At 39.8% G+C, this 20325-nt stretch overlaps 4 protein-coding genes across 5 annotated transcripts; 1 reads left to right on the forward strand and 3 right to left on the reverse strand.

The window, feature by feature from the left end:
• Positions 1 to 845: 845 nt before the first annotated feature.
• safb (scaffold attachment factor B) lies at positions 846 to 8130 on the reverse strand. Of its 2 annotated transcripts, XM_043222267.1 has the most exons (21): positions 7835 to 8127; positions 7360 to 7447; positions 7171 to 7238; positions 6830 to 7066; positions 6698 to 6751; positions 6557 to 6605; positions 5345 to 5786; positions 4954 to 5000; positions 4786 to 4883; positions 4559 to 4708; positions 4023 to 4120; positions 3898 to 3941; positions 3731 to 3813; positions 3506 to 3651; positions 3113 to 3409; positions 2838 to 2972; positions 1862 to 1904; positions 1677 to 1777; positions 1530 to 1588; positions 1396 to 1450; positions 846 to 1299 (listed from the first exon to the last, which is right to left on the reverse strand). In XM_043222267.1, exons 1-21 carry the CDS (start codon positions 7985 to 7987, stop codon positions 1179 to 1181), a joined length of 2568 nt encoding a protein of 855 aa, XP_043078202.1. In that variant the 5' UTR covers positions 7988 to 8127; the 3' UTR covers positions 846 to 1178. The 2 variants fall into 2 exon arrangements, with proteins under 2 accessions (XP_043078202.1, XP_043078203.1); XM_043222268.1 differs by lacking the exons at positions 846 to 1299; positions 1396 to 1450; positions 1530 to 1588; positions 1677 to 1777; positions 1862 to 1904 and adding an exon at positions 1957 to 2405 and having other exon boundaries at positions 7835 to 8130.
• A 935-nt stretch (positions 8131 to 9065) lies between these two features.
• On the reverse strand, positions 9066 to 16769 carry malt2 (MALT paracaspase 2). Its single transcript, XM_043222269.1, has 17 exons — positions 16434 to 16769; positions 15411 to 15565; positions 15149 to 15315; positions 14885 to 15015; positions 14656 to 14806; positions 14396 to 14580; positions 14177 to 14273; positions 14030 to 14074; positions 13905 to 13946; positions 13617 to 13820; positions 12887 to 13064; positions 12725 to 12799; positions 12516 to 12643; positions 12187 to 12336; positions 11919 to 12076; positions 11600 to 11737; positions 9066 to 10269 (listed from the first exon to the last, which is right to left on the reverse strand). The coding sequence occupies exons 2-17, from the start codon at positions 15545 to 15547 to the stop codon at positions 9838 to 9840; spliced, it is 2418 nt and encodes an 805-aa protein (XP_043078204.1). The 5' UTR covers positions 15548 to 15565; positions 16434 to 16769; the 3' UTR covers positions 9066 to 9837.
• A 116-nt stretch (positions 16770 to 16885) lies between these two features.
• Positions 16886 to 18204, reverse strand: mrpl54 (mitochondrial ribosomal protein L54). The gene is made up of 3 exons (XM_043222270.1): positions 18035 to 18204; positions 17698 to 17854; positions 16886 to 17297 (listed from the first exon to the last, which is right to left on the reverse strand). The coding sequence occupies exons 1-3, from the start codon at positions 18153 to 18155 to the stop codon at positions 17165 to 17167; spliced, it is 411 nt and encodes a 136-aa protein (XP_043078205.1). The 5' UTR covers positions 18156 to 18204; the 3' UTR covers positions 16886 to 17164.
• A 170-nt stretch (positions 18205 to 18374) lies between these two features.
• Positions 18375 to 19798, forward strand: fam32a (family with sequence similarity 32 member A). The gene is made up of 4 exons (XM_043222271.1): positions 18375 to 18530; positions 18708 to 18846; positions 18972 to 19025; positions 19149 to 19798. Exons 1-4 carry the CDS (start codon positions 18463 to 18465, stop codon positions 19215 to 19217), a joined length of 330 nt encoding a protein of 109 aa, XP_043078206.1. The 5' UTR covers positions 18375 to 18462; the 3' UTR covers positions 19218 to 19798.
• The last annotated feature ends 527 nt before the right edge of the window (positions 19799 to 20325 follow it).

Consider the following 20325-nt stretch of genomic DNA (forward strand, 5'->3'; position numbering starts at 1 on the left):
CAAGATATCATGTTACGGGTCACTGGAGTCAAACCAAAGTTGATTTTTGATAAGGTTCATTACTTTTTATTGATATCTTTGTTGTTAATTGCTCTTCAAATACTACTGAAGCATATGGATGACCATTACAAATTACTGCCCCCAACAAAAGTTGCACTGCAGTGATTTGCATTGAAATATTAAACAACATCCCATAACATTACCATGGCTAATTTAAAGCAAGCAATGCACAATATCCCCTGTAGTTTGTCGTCATGATGATTAACTCAAAACAGACTCAGGACTGCATGCAGAAGTTCAAAGTTGGGACAACATCGCCCCCTAACATATAAATAAAATCCTTAGGAACATATTTAATAGGGAACTACTAGCGTGATTCAGGATATATACAAAAATAAAACATTGCAACATGAGAACTTGATGGTTATTATTGGATGTATTCGTGATCTAATACGCCAATACTTACACAATATGAATTCTTTTGCTCTTTTGACATTTAAAAGTCGCGGAGAAAGTGTTTATTTATAATGGTTTATTAAAAACCACAATTCTCCTACGCTGTGAATAATCAAGACTTATTGAGCAATTGCCTTGCGGACATGATGCCATCCGTTTTCTGTAAGGCAAGACTTAAACTGTAATTTTAAAGAATCTTAAATCTTGTAACCAAAAATAGAGAGACAACGTAACTGTTGTTAATATGCAGTGAACTTGATCAGAAACTAAAATTGCTTGCATTCTCATAGCTCTGCCAAACATACTTCAGTTCCTTTAATAATGCTAAGAGTTCCATCTAGTGGCAACACAATGCTAACATGTGCATCAAGAAGAAAAAAAAGCAATTCTTTTAAAGAAAACTCCACAATAAATTTATTGAAACACGTCAAAAACACGTGGACATCAAGTTAATGGTGTCAAAGACAGGTTTCATTTTAGCAAAACATTCCTGAGCATTCACCAAGTGTACAACAGAAATGACTAAAATCTAGAGAGATGTGGAATGGAGAAAAAAAAAAAAAAACTAAACAAAACTCTCTTTACACAATGAAACCAATTTTCTGTTCACACCATGAAAAGAAAAATGGACTTAAAAAATACAATTACAAAGCTTGAATGGCAATGTACAAGCTGCAAAGTGTTTTTACACACAGGGGAAAAGCAAGGGAAGAGGTCTTAAGTTAATATCGTCGGCCAAAGGCTCCGCCTCCCTGCATTCCGCCTCCTTGCATCATCTGATTCGGTCGGTTTAAGGCTCCAGAGATCGACTGGGACGTCCCTGTCTGCATGTATCCACCTCGGCTACATAGGAGACAAATATTAGTTTCATGTTCAGAAAACAACAACAAAACTCATAATATCCATTGCAGTCCAAACAATACAATAAGATCTCACTACCTTGCCATTCCACCCCGTGCCATGTGACCCTGTCCCGGGACACCACGGTCTGCGCCTAAAAAGAAAGGCAGTACGTCAGAAGAGAGAAGGACATGCAACCTTTTCTAAGCTTAATAGATGTTTATTGGACAAACCTTGCCAGTTTCTGTCCCCGTCTATTTTACGTCCAGGCTCCCAGTCCCTGTTGTCACGACTGTAAAAACAAAGCAGCAGACGAAAACAGTTGAACAAAGAGGTCTAAGACCACAGTGCATCTCACAAGAGGAGGAAAAACAACTTACCCGCCTGGTACTGGCCTCGAAGGATTCATTCCACGCTTGTCATATCCACCACCCCAATTGTCACGATTGTCTCTGCCGTGCCTGTCCCGATCTGAAAAGTGCTGTGGATGGAGAAAGTGGGATGAGATGCTTTGCAATAACCAAAAGATCAAACCTAATTAAGATCCGTGAAGGACTTTTCTTACCTGGTTGTCTCTGTCTCCCGGCATCCCGCCACGGTTGTCTCTCCTATAGAAAAAGGCATGTAAATTACTAAAAAAAACCCCAAAAAGGAATACATCACAGTACCAGGCGGTACAGTGTTTCAGTGATGTCGAGACTCTGGACAGAATAAAAGACTAAAAAAGTTAAAAAACTAAATTTATAGTTTAACAATGTTACGTGTCAGTTGATGAAATAATCAAAAGGTCATTTTAACTAATACAAATCATATAGAGTACTATCTGTATATATTAAGCCAAAAGTCAATTCAAATATGAATCTTGCATGTTCTGTGCGTCTCCGTGTGAATGAATGGCAGTTTGTTTTAAATAGAAGAGCCTGTGACAGTGATTTGCTGTCTCAATGAGAACATAAATACATAAACAACATCTTGAAGAGTCACTTCACAAGCATTTTACTATTCCGTGAGTAAAAACCAGCTTCAGTTTAAAAGGTACTCACACAAACCCCAAAATAAAAATTCTGTCACTATTACTCACCCTCCAAACCCGTAAGACCTCAGCCCATCTACGGAATACAAATTAAGATTTTTGATGAGATTAAACAATTAACTAGTCGTAAACAAACTGCAGATTACTTTTATACACATGCTTTCCCCCCCGAACGTCACCAAGGCTGCTTACGTTAAATACATTAAAACCTGTTTGCTTTGCAATACTCTCCAAAATGGATGAAGATGTAAAAACGTAACTCAGGGTATAAGAATGGCTGAGTAAATTGTTATTTTTGTTTTCCTGGTCAAAAAAACACAACTGGTGTTACTGATGTAACATGGACCGTTTAACTACGTTTCTGGATCTGGGAAGATTTCAGTTGCATTGCTGTCTATGGAGGGTCAGACAGCGCTCCGATTTCATCAAAGATGAACGAAGAATACGGGGGTGAGTAATTAATGACTGAATTTACATGTTGGGTGAACTATCCCTTTGCTGGTGTTACCTGTCCATCATCATGTCATCCTGATAGCGGCTGCGGTCTCTGTGGTCAAAGTCTTGGTAGCGGTCTTGGCGTCCAAAATCCGATCGTCCATAGCGATCATCCATTGCCATTCTCTTCATCTGCCAGTCGTCTTTTCTGTACAAGTGCAAAAAAAAAAAAAAAAAAAAACATAAATCCAGTCACGCCTACAAGGTCAAAACTGGATACAAGACTCTAGACACTAAACAGAATGAGGTGGAGTTTGTAAGACTTTGACAACCCTACTCCATGCATACCTGCCATCCATGTCGTAAGGCCTCTTAATGGGACGTCGATCCTGCTCAAAGCGTAGCTGTTCCTGTTGCCGCCTCAGCTCCTCCCTCTCACGATGAATGCGCTCCTGTTCGCGCCGGCGCTCGTACTCTATTCGGAGACGCTCGCGCTCCAGAAACTCGCGCTCCATGCGATCCGCATTCAGCCGCTGCTTCTCCACCTCCAGCCAGTTGCGCTTCCTCATCAGCCGTTCCTTCTCCTCCCTCTCCCGGAAGATGCGGATACGTTCTCGCTCCGAGCGGCTGTCGCGGTCTCGCTCACTGGAACGCCATTAAACGGGTTGAGGAATCAGTGGCAAACCTACTAAAGTGTTTTTTAAACAACAGATCATGATGACGATGGGAGGCAGTAGTTACCCAGAGTGTCTGCGTCTCTCCACCTCTCTTATCTCTCGTTCCCTCTGTCTTTGGCGCTCTCTCTCCCTCTGCTCTTTGATCTGGTCAAATGACAATATGTCCTTCCGCTCTTTGCTGGAGGACTTACGGTCACGGCTCTTAGTGCTCTAAAACAAAAATTGGTGCATTGTTTCAACAACACTTCAAGGCAATTGGACTTAAAACGGTTTCAATAATGAAACATACTCGCTCTTTGCTTTTTGTTTTCACACTGATGACCGGCTCTCCTTTAGACTTGTCCATCACGACGGTCCTCTCTCCTCCTTGCTCTGTAATGGCGAGAATAAACCAATAAGATCTGGATACCTAAGTATATTGCTTGAGGTAGTAACATGAATGCAAACTATTTTTACCTTTTCCATCAGAGCTTTCAGACTTCTCATCTTTGTTCTCTGTTCTGCAAGGATGAAATTGCATTATGAAATTATTACACTTATTTATAATTTGCAGACATCTATACCATTAATCTACAACTTACTTTTCTGTCTTAGAGTCTGTGGAGTGTCTTCTGTCACTGGCAGATTTTTTGGCATCGCTTTTATCAGCAGGCTTCTTTCCAGCAGGCTCGTTCTTAGCCTAAATATAGAGAAAAATCAAAGCTTTGACTACACGCTTTGTGTCAATAATATTGACAGCCACCCAACTCTTGAGACTAAATCCACACAAAGCCAGAGCTTTCTTTTTTTTTTAACTCTTCTCAACAAATATCTGTGTATACACGAATCCAACACAAATCAGTGTAGTACACATGCCAGAAAATTATGTGGCACTATAATTCTGTCACAGAAATACCCTAAAAATATATTTTTAAAAAAGTTTCACGCTCTGAAATCCCAGAATCCTTCTGGGCCAAACACCAATTAAAAAAAATAATAATGTACAAGGCTAAATGCATCTCTGCATGGATGGGGATTGGAGCAATACTTAATGAACGGTGCAATTTATAATAAAAAGTTTAGAACAGGAGTGAAGTGAGTCGAATGTCAAAATTCAGAAATAAGCAAAACCATTTACCCTTTCAACTGAAATCATTCGACCATGCAGCTCGGTTCTGTGCAGATGGCTGATGCACTTTGTGGCTTCCTCAATAGAGCACATCGTAACAAATCCATAGCAGCGAGCACCGGGACTTCGGGCATTTGTTACTACTTTAGCACCAACAACCTGCAAGCGGTAACAAATAGATCAGGACACCATGCCACCAGATTTTTTTTTAAGTTGGTTTTCTAGAACATCCAGACCTTGCCATATTTGCTGAACAGGTTTTTTAGATCCGTCGCTCTCGTGGTTGAAGCAAGTCCACTGACCCAGAGGTTCCTTCCGCTAGCAGCTGCACTACCTATCCACAAAAATCTATTTAGAAAAGCCCAGAAACAATTCCTTGTTTAAAAAGCTCACTGCAAGCCCACCTTTATCATCTTTTGAGTCAGGCTTGCTTGATGAATCCTCATCACCACTAGAGAAAGATAAAACGGCATAATGAGAAATTGAATGGGCAGTTTAAACGGGATCACCAGTGTTGATAAACAAATACCCACCTAGTGAAGACAAACCTCAGGCAACGAACAAAGATTTGGAAACTACGTCTTGAATAGTCATGTGAAGCCCAATTACGTTAAACATACCTTGGACTGGCAAACCAAATTTCTGGTACATTACTTTTTGAAGGTAGAAAAGAAAAATGACAAAAATGGTAGACGAAATGCGCAGCCGATTATACCTCCCAAGAGCACCCATACTTAACAAAGGAGCCAATGAAACAGAGAAAGCCATTGTTCTAGTAGACAGAAAACAACAAACCTCTTTTTCTGATCATCACCCTCTACAGAGGACTCTTTCACTTCTGAAGACTCAGCAGGTTCAGTCTTCTTGCATTCCTCGACGGCTTCTCCTTTAGATGCCCTTTCCGAATCAACTGCGCTTTCGATATCGTACAAATCTGTTTCGCTAGCATTAGCGTCCTGAGCAGAGGCGCTCTCGGTGTCCACCAAATTGTCCTGAAAGTTTTCTTGGTCCTTGCTCGTTGATTCAATTTCGCTTTGCTTTGATGCGTCAACGTCCATTTCGCAGGCTGACCTTTCGGCTTCCAAATCGGCGGCCTCCTCGGCGTTAGCGAGGTCCTGCACATTGTCTTCCTCTTTGTGAGAATCCCAGACTGAAGATTTCTCGTCTTCAGTCGGCTCTTCAGTGGTGTCTTCCTTAAGTGGCTCTGATATACAAGACCCGGCTACTTTCTCACTTTCTACGGATTTAACAGGAATAGAATGGCACAGAGTTTAATCACTTCTGAGACATTGCAATGGTTATCGTGGAACTGGACTAGGACGTGGCCCTCTGCTGTCTCATACACAAGCAAAGGCAAGCTACCCTATGAAGAGACTGGAAAAACCAAAGCGAGAACAAGCAACAAGCTTCCAGACAACAGGCCATTTCTTTTCGGTTCACCTGCACCTCGAAGCAGAGGGCAAGCTGTTGATTAGGGAAAGCCACTAGACCTGCATCACATCCGAGTGTCCATCGTCGACTTTAGTACTTGAAGTGTCCGTGATAAGGAAGCAGCAGCTTGTGCTGTCTTTACAGGAATTGTGTTTCTTTTGAATCAAGCAAATGGTCCATTAGTGAAATCTCCAATTAACAAACTTTGAGTCCTATAGCGATTTTGCTTCAGCATGATCCAATTCTTCTCATCTTCTCTTCGTGGTCTTCTTTAAGCAACCTAGAAACACTAAATTGCATCTGCAACAGCCATTTAAACCAACCTATGTGCTAACTGAAACAGATTGCTGGCTCTTTGCATATGTGCACCTTTCAAGAAGAGCATGTGAATGACCATAACGAGGTTTGAAGTAAATGTATAAATGGCTAAACGTATAGTCAAGCAATGCAGAAAGCCAGCAATCAACTTTGGATTTCCAGTCTCTTTATCCTGAGTAACCTGATACATTTATGCTAAAAGGACGTTATGGCTTCACCCTGACTTTAAGAGCAACTCCAGACAACCCCATACAGTACCTTTTTCAAATTTAGCGTCCTCGCATCCATGCTCACCATCATCCTCCTGCTAAAAGGTACATACATAAAAAAAACAAGATAAACCCAATGCCCATCCGAAAATCAAAAAAAAAAAATCTAAATGTTGACTTCCTTGAGTACCTGACAAGGCTCTTCCTGGTTCTCATTCACGTCTGCGTCATCAGCCTCCATTTCCTGGAAGCCAAAAACTGCATCAGACAATGTGCAAAAAGTGCAAAACAGCATTATGACTGGTTAATTTTAAAAACTCACCTCCTCTATATCCCATTTATTTGTGACAGCATCAGCTACATCCTCTGCGTCGTGGTTATTTTCATCATCCTCCCCTAAGTTGGCTGCGTTCTCTTCATTCGATAACGTGTCTAGGACCTCCTCGTCGTATTCGTCTCCCTCAAGCTCACCTCCGTTACCAATATCGGCTTCATCCAGGACATTCATGTCCATAATATCCATCTCGTGAAGGTTCTCTGGCATAGCATCCGGGTCCTCCTAAAGGAAGTACAGTCGGCTGTTAAGTTAAGATAAACCTATACGAAAAAACCCATCCCAGTTACGTAGATCATATCCATCAACAACTTCATATGACGAAGCACCTGGCCGTCAACGGAGTCTTCCTCGAGGGTGCAATCTTCAGGCTCGTCCGGTTCGTCTTGTCTCTTTCCTGTAGAGCAAAAACAATTAAAATCATTAAACTGAAGCAGGTTGAGTACATTCGTGAAACGGGAAGATGATGTTTGTCTTCAAAAATGGTTTTGAAGACAAATGTCAAAACACGTTTTTACCTTTTGGAGTCCGCCTAGGCGTTTTTTTAGGAGTTATCTCTAGGTGTACAATGATCTCATCAGGATTTCCACCCTCTTCTTCGATGGCCTAAAACGAAAGTATGATTTATATAGTCAAATGCAAGCACAAATGTCGCTCGTTTGCCTATGGTTTACAGCTGCACAACAATCCCTCGTTATTCTACAACAACAGCACACAGTGCATTCATTGCACGTTACGTAAGCATTGAATTCAAAACATCCTGCAAAGCCAGTTTAACGTCTGCAACAGCCAGACAGTTGTGCGTAACAAAATGTTAAGAAAGCATGTGCATTTGAACTATCAGCAGTAATAATCCAATTCATTCCTCCAGCAAAAAGAAATCATAATAATAAAAAACAGCACGTGACATTACTGCAGCAAACATCCACCCCACCAACTTATATACAGCAAAGAGCTGCAAAATGATTACTTTAGATCTCGTCTTCCACTTGCCTTTTTGAGTCTTTCTGAAAGCAGGCTCTTATTGCCGCTGATGTCGAGATTTCGGCGCTTCAGCTCGGCCTTCAAATCGATCACTCTCAGCTCCGATAATTTACGCACCCCCGCCTCCACGGGCCCCGCGTCTGCTATCGAAGAGTCTGACATGTTTCTAGTTGTGAGAATGTTACGGTAGAAGCAGAAGTACGAGTCTCTCTCTCTATACCCCGCGCACGCTCACCAAATTTTTGATAGAGCGCGATAAACAGCGTTTCTCTCTAGAAGCAAAATGGCGCAGTCCGGTACGGTCCTGCGCATGCGCCTGCCGCTGGGATTTTAGGCGCATGCGCGCTAACCTCATCGAGTTACCATGAGCGCGGGAACATCTTGTCGTGTTTGGAATTTTGTATTAGTTGTTCAATGCATAAAAACGTGTTGTCGCGCTTATTTCAATTTTTTTTTGCGTATAAAATAACATCTAGCGCTCTGTATTCTTCACAAAACGAGAAAAGAAAGAAAAACATGCCCCTTTTAAGACTTGCACTGTATTAACTTAAGTCAGATTGCACAATTACATCTGGAAGACGTCCAGTGTTGGAAAAGTTACTTTGGAAATATAATAGGTTACAGATTACAAGTTACACCGTTTAAAATGTAATAACCTTTTTCAGAAATCAAATGTAATAAGTTACATTACTTGGAAAAAGACCATACACCCCTAATTCTAAATCACAAACATAAAGACATCCAATAGACGTCTTTTTGACATCTAAAAGGAAACATCCTATTGCAGATAAGCAAACACTTTAAAATAATACATATTGCAGATCGTACGTGCAGGGGCTCCGCTATAGTTTCTGGGGCCCCTTGTGTAGAAATCACAATCGTGGTCAAGTTCAAAATGTTTCTGGTCTTGGAACAACATTCCAATCAACCATTCAGATCTGAATGAAGGGACAGAAATGTCAGTTGTAGCCTTCCAACCTGTTTTGTGCTTTGTACACCCTTGTTATTCCATTATCATTTTAGGGATAAATAAATTACGAGTAGAGTTAGGTTTAGGGGTAGGGACAGAATTAGGTCTATGTTTTGGACAACCAAAAAAATGCTAATCCAGGAACATGTCTTACTTCACGTAGCGTGCGCTGGCATTGTTTAGACGTTAAAAATAGTACACGGCTTGCCTGTTTGTGTCAATTAAACGTTTGGGATGACTGGTTTGTCACAAATACAGGAACTGCTGGGGATTTGCTATTAGTAATTTGTGTTTTATTAGATATGTTTGTTTTTTGCTTTTTTTTTTCAGAACGCTGAAATTAAAGCGACAGATGCATTACCACATACAGAATCATTTGCAGTGCAGTTCAACGAAAAAACAAATAAATACAAAACAGGATAATTTAATGCGCTGGCAATTTTATCACCAATTCAATACTGTAAGCAGAAGAGTTTACCATGCCTGCATCCTAACGTGCTTACTATCTATCCTAAATTCTATGTGATATTAGTAATTTTTCATACTATTTACGGTAGATAGGGTGGATAGATGCAGGCTAACTTTCTCAATTGACCCTTTGCAGTTTGATTGACAGGCAATCTGACCAATCATAACACAAAATCTGCCATTTCAGTCCGACAAACCAACTAGACGAGTAAAACCAACTAGGTGAGTAAATTAGCGTTGGTGGATGTCTTTCATGATACCTTATTGTTGTTATTGGTATTTATTGTTTGAGTTTCATTAAAATGTACAAAATTTGAAAGCAGAGACCTTGTTTCGTACCGAAAATTACCTGCTCTGCATTGTCAGTTTGCTCTGAAATAAATTTTTTAATGAGTGAGAACATGATGTGTGGCGTGAGTCGGCATGGCTTGTCGGACATAGCAACAGTAATGAAGGGGGCAGGTTTTGCGAAGGGTCAATTACATGACATTCACAAGCTTCTGTAACATGGCAGGCAGGGTGGAAAATAATAAAATCATACTGTAACATATACACAGCTTCGGACACTTTCCTACTAAAGGGAATTTGGTAAGTTGCTAAATTTAAATGGGAGTTCCTGAGAAGAGGCGCTAGGCAAACTCTTGATGGAGGGAGGATCTTCGGATTCAAGGAACTCGGGACATATAGTTTCTTCTGGTTCATTCTTTAAACTAGAGAATGTGGGTGATTCCATGGGTCCCTGGTAGTAGGACCAGGATGTAGATGCAGATCCGAAGGAGGAAGGGCTTAAGTCGGGGAGGTTATCTCTGAAGCTCTCGCTGAAGGAGGAAGACTCCATTATACTGGACATTTGTAGGTCAGAGGAAGAGGTGTGAGTAAGTCTTGGCTCGTGGAGGTTGAGTTTTGAAACTAAAGGTTTGCCTACACTGACCCGTTGCTCTTCCAACAGCTCTTCATCCAGATTAGTGTACTTGTAGTGTAGACACACAGTAAAAGAGAGCTCTTTCTGTGAGGAGAAAAGCAGAAAGTTTATCATACACATAAAAAAACATACAGGGGGTTGACAAGATCATGTGAATACCCATTACTATAAACTTCAAACTTCTTACATATTCTCTAGTTTGGGTTTTCCACTGGGTACAGTGCCTGGTACCTGGTAATTTTTTTAGTACCACCTAAGCAAATATCGTACTGATCATTGATGGGCCGGAGGAAATCGTCATTACCTGCATCACTTAACTTGCTACACAAAACACCAGACCCGTTAGATTTAACAACCATAAAATGGCTGTTTCATGGTCTGTTGAGGAAGTACAGGCATTCCTCTTGTTGATAGCAGAGAAGCAGATCCAGAGAGCACTTTATGGGGCGAAGCGAAATGAAAAGTTTTTCAGGAAGTCGCTCAGTTCTTGGCCGTGACGTGTATAATCCCGCCCACTTAAAGGACTACAAAACTGCAGTTTAAACAAAAACTGTGCCAAGCAGTGGAAAAGCACCATTAGGCTTTCAAAAAGAACATATCATGGACGTTAGTTTAGAACACAAAGCATAGCAAGACATCTTCAGCAAAAGAAGAACAGTGGGCAAACTGAACTGAATAATATGGTTCTTTTAACACTAAGAAGAACTGTGCTCAAACAACACAAGAAATCTCAATAGCCACCTAAAGAAAGTTTCCATGAAAACCAACCACACAGAATTTCACAGAGCCAACATAACATGAAGTAGCTGCAACTGCTAAAGTTATAAAGCTATAAGTTAATCAGAGACACCAATTTTAAAATTTAAAAAACGTGTTATCATGATCTTAAACATTAAACAAAACGATTTGCTTCTTTACCTTTTCTTAAACAATTGTCTGATATATTTATTGATTTATAAATTTATGTAGGTTGGAAGCTGTATTAAAGGCAAATGGTGGTAAAACATCTTAAAAGCTTACTCCACCCCAAAATTAAAATACCAAAATCATCATTCCAATGCCATATACGCTTCTTTCGTTTTTTCGGAACACAATTTAAGATTTTTGAACACCAGGAAGCTTGTGACTGTCCCATTGACTGCCAAGTAAATTACACTGTAAAGGTATAGAAAAATATGAAAGACATTGAATAGTCCATCTGCCATCAGTAGCTCAAGTGATGAGAATACTTTTTGTACGGAAATTCAAGAAATTTTGCTACGTTGCCAAATTTTACTTTTTACTGTACAAAAAGTATTTGTGTTGCTTCCTCTGATGGCAGATGGACTATTCTGACGATGTCTTTCATACGGAAATAATATTTCCTAGGTGTTCCTTTCTCCATCCCCTGTATTATATTATGAACATATTGTACCTTGAGCCTTTGCAGGGCACTAATGCGAGTAAAGAGCCGAGGTTGTTCCAGAGGCAGTAGATCATCCATGGATAGTAGTAAGCTGCCAGCCTCGCGGAGACTTTCCTGATTGCTGTGCTTTAGATCTACTTCAGGACCCTAAATTATATAATTGTCAAAACTGTAAACCATTTCTATTTGGCTATGGGTTTGACAATCAATCAATTTCATGATCAATGAAGCAGATCATGAAAATTCATTCACAGGACACATATATCTTTATGTTACATTTTCTCAGGACTCAATTCTTTCATTGCAGGTCTACAAGAAATCAGTTTACCTCTGTAAAGTCAGAGAGCTGAGCAGAGCAGGCCACAATGTCTTTAGGTGTCTCCAAAATCCGAGTGTAGATTATCATGATGTTGGAGAACTCTGCAGCGAAACCTAGCTGTACCTTGACACCACATTCAAACTGAAGACAGCGGCTCTCTGGGATGACTGGAACGGTTTACACAAAATCATCATTATGTTTAGCGTTATTTCATCTACAGCCAAAGTACTTTACACAAGGATATAAAAGAAAGGGGTTTATTTTGAACAGGTCTCACCGTGCGCGATGGCCCACTGTAAGTTTCTCGTTGACGCTGTGACTTGGCATGCTGGAGCCTGAATGCTGTCTGTCAGGGCACGACGCTCTGAGAGATTACTGCGCAGCTCTAGAGCCTGTCGACCACGAGTAATTTCACACCTTCCCATGTCTGTAATGGACACTGACTCTGTAAAACTGTTGTCTAAATAGGTGTCATCTGTTTTTTGATAGAAGCCCATTGCATAGATGTGGCTTAGCAGTAATTGCACATTTTGTAAAAATTTTTGTCTGAAAAGTAGTTCAAACTAAATGTCGATACCAACAATATGAACAACTTAAACCCCAAACCTTCTGCTACTTTGTCAAGTATGACCGTGACCTTCTCTGGCTCCATCAGTCTTTTCTTAAGGAAACTCATGAAGATTCCATTAGAGAGATCATCTTTGTTTACTTCAAATGCTTCGGCATCAACACACCTGAATCCAGAATGTGAATATTAAAATTAAAATTGCTATTTCTAGATATCAATGAAATAATTGTAGTTGCGTTAGACTTACGTTGCATAACCAAACACTATGTTTGCGGTCACTCTCAAGGGGCCAGGTTGTGGGATGCTCTCATCATTTGGGTTTCTGAATGAACAACACAAGAGAGGTCAGTTTCAATCAGATTTTTATGCTTAATATTTCAGAAATGACACACTTATGATTTAACCACACCGTTTCCGACACATGTCCAGCAGAAAGACGTTAAGTCCCGTCTGGCGCTCTTGCATGCGCTGTAACACATCCTGCACCCAGAGGCAGTGCTTAAAGGTATAAGAGGCTGGAGCATCGATAGGTACCATGAAACTGTTCCCATAGTTTTCATAGCCATGGCCAGCAAAGTACAAGAGCCCTTGAAATGGTGGACATGGAGGAAATTATCAGAAGATATTTAATAAACAAACAATTACGAAGCTTAGAATTCTCTATAGTTACATAAATCCAAATTATGCAATAGGGGTGTAACAATATATTGATTAATGCATTGCAATTCCATCTGGAATCGATTCTGAGCTTAGTTGTAAGAGCAGATGGAACTGCATGCTTTAGAAACAGCCTACTTTCAGTTGTTTACACACGCACACACACACACATGCACAGCACTTAAACTTAAAATAATCATTAATGAAGACTGAAACAATTTACAACTGTGTTCACAGTGGGTTGTTTACATTAATCTCGCATCATAAAATCATAAAAGCTGAGATACAAGTACATTTAATTGAACACTTTTAATTATACATTTGAATACAAAAGCAGTCTTGGCAAGCATTTGAGTTTGCAATAAAAAACTAGCCTAGAGCATAATCTGCTGTTGAAAACAAAGTTTAGAATTGATTCAAGAAAGAACCGCGATACATTAGAAAAACCACAGAATCGCTCCATTATGCAACAAGGAACTAACCATAAACGCCACGATCCAACAGCAGCAAGAACTCAGTAACAGCACTATGCATCTCCTGCCAGTTGAGGTCTAGCAGAGAGACGACTCTGAAGTCTAACTGGCGTAGAAGGTTTGTCAACTCATGCACATCTGCCATGGGAGCTCTCAGTTGTCGGTGATGCAGGTAGTTCATGTTTCCGATAAGCAATGCTACCTTATCAGTAGCTATAAATTTGAAAAGCAGCGAGATTAACATAGCAAATCCTTTACAAGAAATGCAGAATAACCTCACTTCTGCTTATTACTTACCGCAACAGTCACCCATTTGCCGTGGACTAGCATCAGAACCACCTGTAAAATATAAGGTGCATGTAAGGGACAGGAAATTATCAGTAGATGTGTTAAAATCATAGAGGTAAACACATCATGCTTACCTACTTTAAGTGCTTCCCATGAGACATCAGAAAAGGAACCAGGACCTAAGTGAAAACACGCCATGCTATATGACGAAATCTTTGGCCGATGTATTTCGCTTGTATTTAAAGGAACAATTATGGATGATTTTGTCTCAAGCACCTTACCGATGTTTACTTGAACCTGATCACTCCACGCTTCATGATAGAGGTTGTACACCTTGCAAGAATATACACCTCTGTCCGCTGTGGTTATGCATGGAATCTGTGGACAAGCCGATAAAGATGCCCAAGTAAGTAAATTTGATTGAAATTCGATGAAAAGTCAAGTCAGTGTAATTTTTAAATGCAGATTTGTTCATTCAGCTGTGAGGCTTTCACGAGTACCTTCAACATGCTTCTAGTACAGTTTGCCATCGGCTGTTTGTTGAGATACCATTGAAACTGGGGAGGTGGGTTGGCCTGAACAGCACATTCAAGATAAAGAGTGTCTCCCTCCATCAACACTTGAGGCCTAGGTTGCTGAAGTATATACAACCCACTAGCTGACGAAGGGAAGTAGCTGCTGGAACCTGCAATTGACGTAACTGGTCAGTGATAAAGGAAAGTTGACTCATTTCTGACCTGAAAGTGAAATCTTCACATGCCTGCACTTGAGCCTCCAGACCTCACTAGACGTACATGCGCCCAGTTGGAGAAGACGTATTTGTCCCCAGAACTTATACGGCAGATGTAGGGGCCCCGTTGAGCGGCACTAACGGGATTCAACACCAGCTCTGGGCCATTGCCTCCTGGCACCTACCGACATCATAAAGAACCAGACTAAAGACAATGTTTCAAATCAGTAGGATGCGTTACAAATTTAGTGCACCAGACCTCATCTTTGCCTTTGAACCACTGGTAGGTGAGCTCGACGGGTCCGACTGCTCTGCAGCTCAGAACCACGGGACTCCCCTCTGGTGCCCGCTGATTCTGTGGCTGCAGCGTGATATCAATCTGCCCCATCACTACCCAAAACAAAAAAAAAAGGTCAAATGACTCTTTGGCCTTTAGGTTACCAAACCAAATCGCTAACCACAAAGGCACACCACAATGAGGTTGGATGAACTGTTCCCGAGATAAGTAAATATATTCAGCTACCATTTGTAGTGAGAAATCCGACAGCCTCTCTGTGCTCGATTTTCTTCAGGCACTGAAGCAGGAAAGCCAAGGTACATCCTCTATCTGCGAGAAGAGCAAGCAGGTATCGCCCCGGACTACCATGCGGACTTAGCACTTTGAGCGAGCAGTCAGTCAGCTCTTTGTCACTACAAAGAAGTAGATTTGTAATTGTGAACTGTAATTATAAACATGCACGATATCGGTTAGTTATTCCGAACAATTCAGTCTATAACAGACCTACCTATAGCAGAACTGCGGCTGCTCGGCCACTGCCTTTGCCAGCTGTTTCCAACCACACTCTAGATTGTCTAGCATGTAGCCGAGTCTGTTTAGAACTGCCTCGCTCAGGGTTTCTACGCCCAAATTCTTGTCCTCCATTACTTGGCAAATGAGTATCTGAGAAATAAACGACAAGTGGTTTATATTGTTTTCTCAATGTTTAGGATTTAGTTTTCAGTTGCCGAATACAATTTTAAAGCATTAAAACACAACATTTGCAGTGGATCAAAAAAAAAGTTAATCAAAGCCAAGAATGCATTTTGGTTTTAGCATAACTTTGGTGAATTATTTCTGTGATTCTAAATAAATCAACCTGCCAGACCAAACATACTTTACATGCTTTTTTAAGGATGTATATGGACCGTTTAATACGTCGGCTAACTAATTTAAGCAAACAAACATACATAACGACCTTAAACGATCCCACATTAAGTCAAACTAGGTATTCTTGCTCTGCAAGCACTGGCATTCAAGCTCGTATGCATTCAGTGATTGTTGTACGCAAGAGTGTGTTTTTCTTTCCTCGTTTAAGCTCCATGCGTTAATCAGCAAAGGACCAGCATCCCAGCTTTATATTCTCAAAACATGAACATGGCGTTTCAAAGGCTTTCTTATTACCTGAATTTGAAACCTAGATTTTTTTTTTTTTGCATAATTTTAATACGTGTTTTATATTAACGCTGAACTTGTTCCTGTATTAAAACGCAGCCTTTATGAAAATGCGGAACCGAATGCACCTTACACTTTTCTACATATGACACATTTGTCAGCGCTGTATAGGAGATGTAACTTTAAATAACCGGCCACGGAGGCTATTAAAGGTTTTAGCTCTCGACCGCATCATTGCCAACGCCATTAGAAAAGCTCGATATAGATCACAAAACAGTATACTGTGCGATTTCATCTCATTAAACGAAATAGGCCAAATAAAAGGCTCTTAAATATTTAAACCTAACCGGTAAACAGTACACAAAAGTATACGTACCTGTTATACGGTAACTTAGACACCAGGAAGTGAGTTTATCCCGGCTTCTTAAAACGTAGGTCGTCGAATACTATTTAATAAAAACTCGCTGCGCGCGGCCGACTTTTCAATAATTAATAAACCGGAGGCCAGAAATTCGCTTCGAGTCGGTTACGGAGACCAATGTTTATCAGAATCGGCGAATCGGTACGGTAAACATCCGCAGCAGTTCTGTCTTGTTCAGTCAGTAGTTCCTCTTTCTGACATGTATTTGCATGCACACCCACCACGCGCAGCACGAGCTTTTTACTTTCACCTTCCCTCGACCTACAGAAGCAAGTCATCACATAGACGAGACACTCCTGAGGAAGAGTCACCTCACGCAGAACACACAGACAAACATAAAATAACAATTAGACCCGCTTTTCGGCATTTCAAGACTATAAAAACCCATGCAAATAAAGCACATACCCTTTTTGATATGCTGCATTGGAAGTTGTATTTTTCATGTGACAGAATTGAAACCGATAACACAATGACATTAACAGCAATACAAAGGATGACAGCAAACATACAACCAACACAACCGGCAAAGCTGAAGAAGCTCGCTTATTTTTTTCAGCACTTGACTTGTTCGTTACACTGCAAAAGATGACCTTCTCCGGGTCTGAGGTCCACTCAGCAGAGAAACACTCAACCTGTGTCTCAGGTAATGTCCAAAGTGAAAGCAAAGGGCGTTCCCTTGGGCCTTGCTACATCTTTTTGGCTTTATTCAGTTTATTTTGTCTCCAAATATGTTCCTTCCTTAAAAGCTTCAAGTATTCCCAACTGTCTGGTTCCAAGTCACTGATTTTTTTGGGTGGGCCGAGGTCCAACTGAAACAGCCTGAAAGTATAGGACAAGAGATAGAGATATTATATACTTATATATATATATATATATATATATATATATATATATATATATAGACTTACAAGCTTATGGCAGAACTCTGAGAGAAAGTCGGATTGTAAGGGCAAAAAAGTATTGTAACAATACTTTTTTGCCCTTGCACATTCCGACTTTACATACACATATATATATTTATATATATATATATATATATATATGTGTGTGTGTGTGTGTGTGTGTGAATTGTTAAGTCAATTTATGGAAAAAGTGTCAACTGCAAGATACAAATACAGAATTCTGTGAGGAAAAAGTTATTTTTTTATTCCATCAAGGAAACAAGCTTCCATTAATCAACGCACTTATTAAAAGCAAAAAGTAAAATACACTTTCATACCATTCTGGATATTCCTCCTTGGGTTTTAAAAAAGGGTCATCGCCTTGTTTAAAGACGTTGACTCCAACGGCATGTGTACAAAGTCTCACTGGATCCTTACAGACTTCTGGAGCCTTAAAAGCTTCCTTTACCATCCCTTTGCCCTTGCCCTTGGTAACTAAGAAAGGCAAGAATGACATTTCATAAGGATGGCTGTTAAAACATTCTATAATGTAAAACAATTTAAACATAAGACACATAAACTCGCAATGTTTTAAAATTACAAGGTCAGAAGTTGCAGGTTAATGTTGACACTGTAATGGATACAAATACAAAATACACACAAAACACACCTTACCTTGTTTCTTAACAGCATAACCACGAGACTGAATCCGTAGAGATTTACCAAAAAGCTCGTTACAAACATTCACAACAGGCAAGTTTATCCTCTTAAAACAATGTAGTACACTATGTGCCATTGTGCTTCCACACACCTTCCACCATGCTGTAAGACGCACTTCCGGGTGAAACGGCAACGCGCATGCGTACTTAACGCACGTCGTCTTATCATTGTTTACAATAGCGCTCTGTATCAAGCAGCACCATAATATTTTATAAACATAGTTTTACACAACCCCAACCAGGAAGGTGCAATATATAAAAGAAACAGATGTAAAAACACATTATTGAGTTATTACACCGACCACTCGTGTCCTCTAGAGGGCAGTAAAGCCGAGGTCACATCCTCTGTTTGTTTGGCTGGTCGATAGACAGAAGCTTGTTAGCATGTCGGAGTACAGCACGGTTCAAAAAGGCTCCCTAAAACTAAAAGGGGTTTCTGTAGCGAGTAAAAAGTACGTATTTGTTAACCTTTGTGCTTACATATATCCTTTTCCAGCGGTGTTGTGGTAAAGTGCCAGCACGGTAGCCGTTAGCTGTTATGCTAGCCCGGTGTTGAGCGAGTTGCGTACGTAACGTTATATTTATGTGTGGCTTATATTTACGGGGGTTTCTTTGTGTGTTTTTCACAGGAAAAAGAAGAAGGACAAGGAAAGGAAACGTTTAGAGGAGCAGGTCTTGACCACTCAAAACGAAGAAGGAACGAAGAAAGTTTATGTTGATAAAAGGACACCCGCACAGATGGCTTTTGACAAAATACAAGAAAAAAGGGTATGTATAACGAATGTATATGTATATGTGTATGTATGTATATATATATGTGTCTATATAGAGCCTTTTCATTGACCTAAATCGCTATTGGGTCGTAAATATTCTCTCTTTTTTAACTCTAATAGCAAATGGAAAGAATTTTAAAGAAGGCCTCCAAAACACACAAGAGAAGAGTTGAGGTGAGTCTGTCACTACTAACATCAAAGTTCATATTTTAGGTTTGTTGTGTGCGTGTTATTTATTAATTATTATTATTATTTTTGTCTGTGTGTGAATAACAATATTTTTTGTACGTGCTACAGGATTTCAACAGACACCTGGACACACTGACAGAGCATTACGACATTCCCAAAGTCAGCTGGACTAAATAAATATCTATGGATTTTCAACTGGGTGCTTTCAGAGCAGGATCAGCTGCCAGGATGTTACCATACATGCTTTTTGCTTAACCTGCAACATACAGAGTGTCTCTCCCCAGTTATCATTTTCTTTTTGGGATGTAGTATCGTCATTGTTTTTTAAACTGTCTATTTAAGATTTTGATTAAGTTTTGTTTATTGTAAAACTTGACCACCACATAAAGAATTAAGTGTTTTGTTTCGATTGGTCTTCAAGATTTCTGAATGATTATAGTGGCCTGAAAACATGTAACAGTAAAGGACACAGTTGGTTTAAAAGTAACTTGTTTATATGCTTCCACTGGCCTCAGGATTTTATTTTATTTGCCCCTAGAGCTGCTCAAGAATCTAGACTCTCTCTGTCTGACCGCCTGAAGTCAGGGATGTTTTTTTTTTTTTTTTTTTTTTTTTTTTTTTTTTTTTTTTTTTTTGAAAGAACAAAACTTCAGCTTATAATGTTTGGGACAGAGGAAGCCTGAAAAACACTTTTAATCAAGTGTATATAACATGGGTGTTATCTTTGATGGAGAAATAAAGCTTGATAAACAGCTTAATGGTCTAGTTTCATCCATTTAAGATCTTCAGTCAAAGTAAAATCTTGTCTGTCTTGTAAAAATAAAAGTGAAAATTCATCCAGCTATTGCGTCAAGGATGGATTGTTATAATTGTCAGTATATTGGAATTAAAAATCATCTCTTACATCTTACACCAGTCTTAAGCTCACTACATTGTTTTCTAGTTACAATATAAGTATACAAAGCATTATTTTGCCTAAAAATCTATATTTTTCTGGGTCAATATAGTTGAGACCACTGAATCGCAATTGCAAGTTGAGAGGATTTTAAAAGGATGGTTTACCACAAAATTTAAATGTATTATTCACCCTCATGTCTCTGCAAACCTGTATGAATTACATTCTTCTGTGAATAAAGTAGTCACATCATTTATTCATGCTGCAGAGCATGCTGGGTAATCAGCAACAGTTGACCAGTGCTGGGTAAGTTACTCTAAAAAAGTAATTAAGCAGTACTATAGTAATTCCCATCTGAAAATACTGGGTAAGGGTAATCCCTTACTTTAC

Source organism: Puntigrus tetrazona, chromosome 22, assembly GCF_018831695.1.
Source record: "Puntigrus tetrazona isolate hp1 chromosome 22, ASM1883169v1, whole genome shotgun sequence".
Taxonomy (NCBI): Eukaryota; Metazoa; Chordata; class Actinopteri; order Cypriniformes; family Cyprinidae; genus Puntigrus; species Puntigrus tetrazona.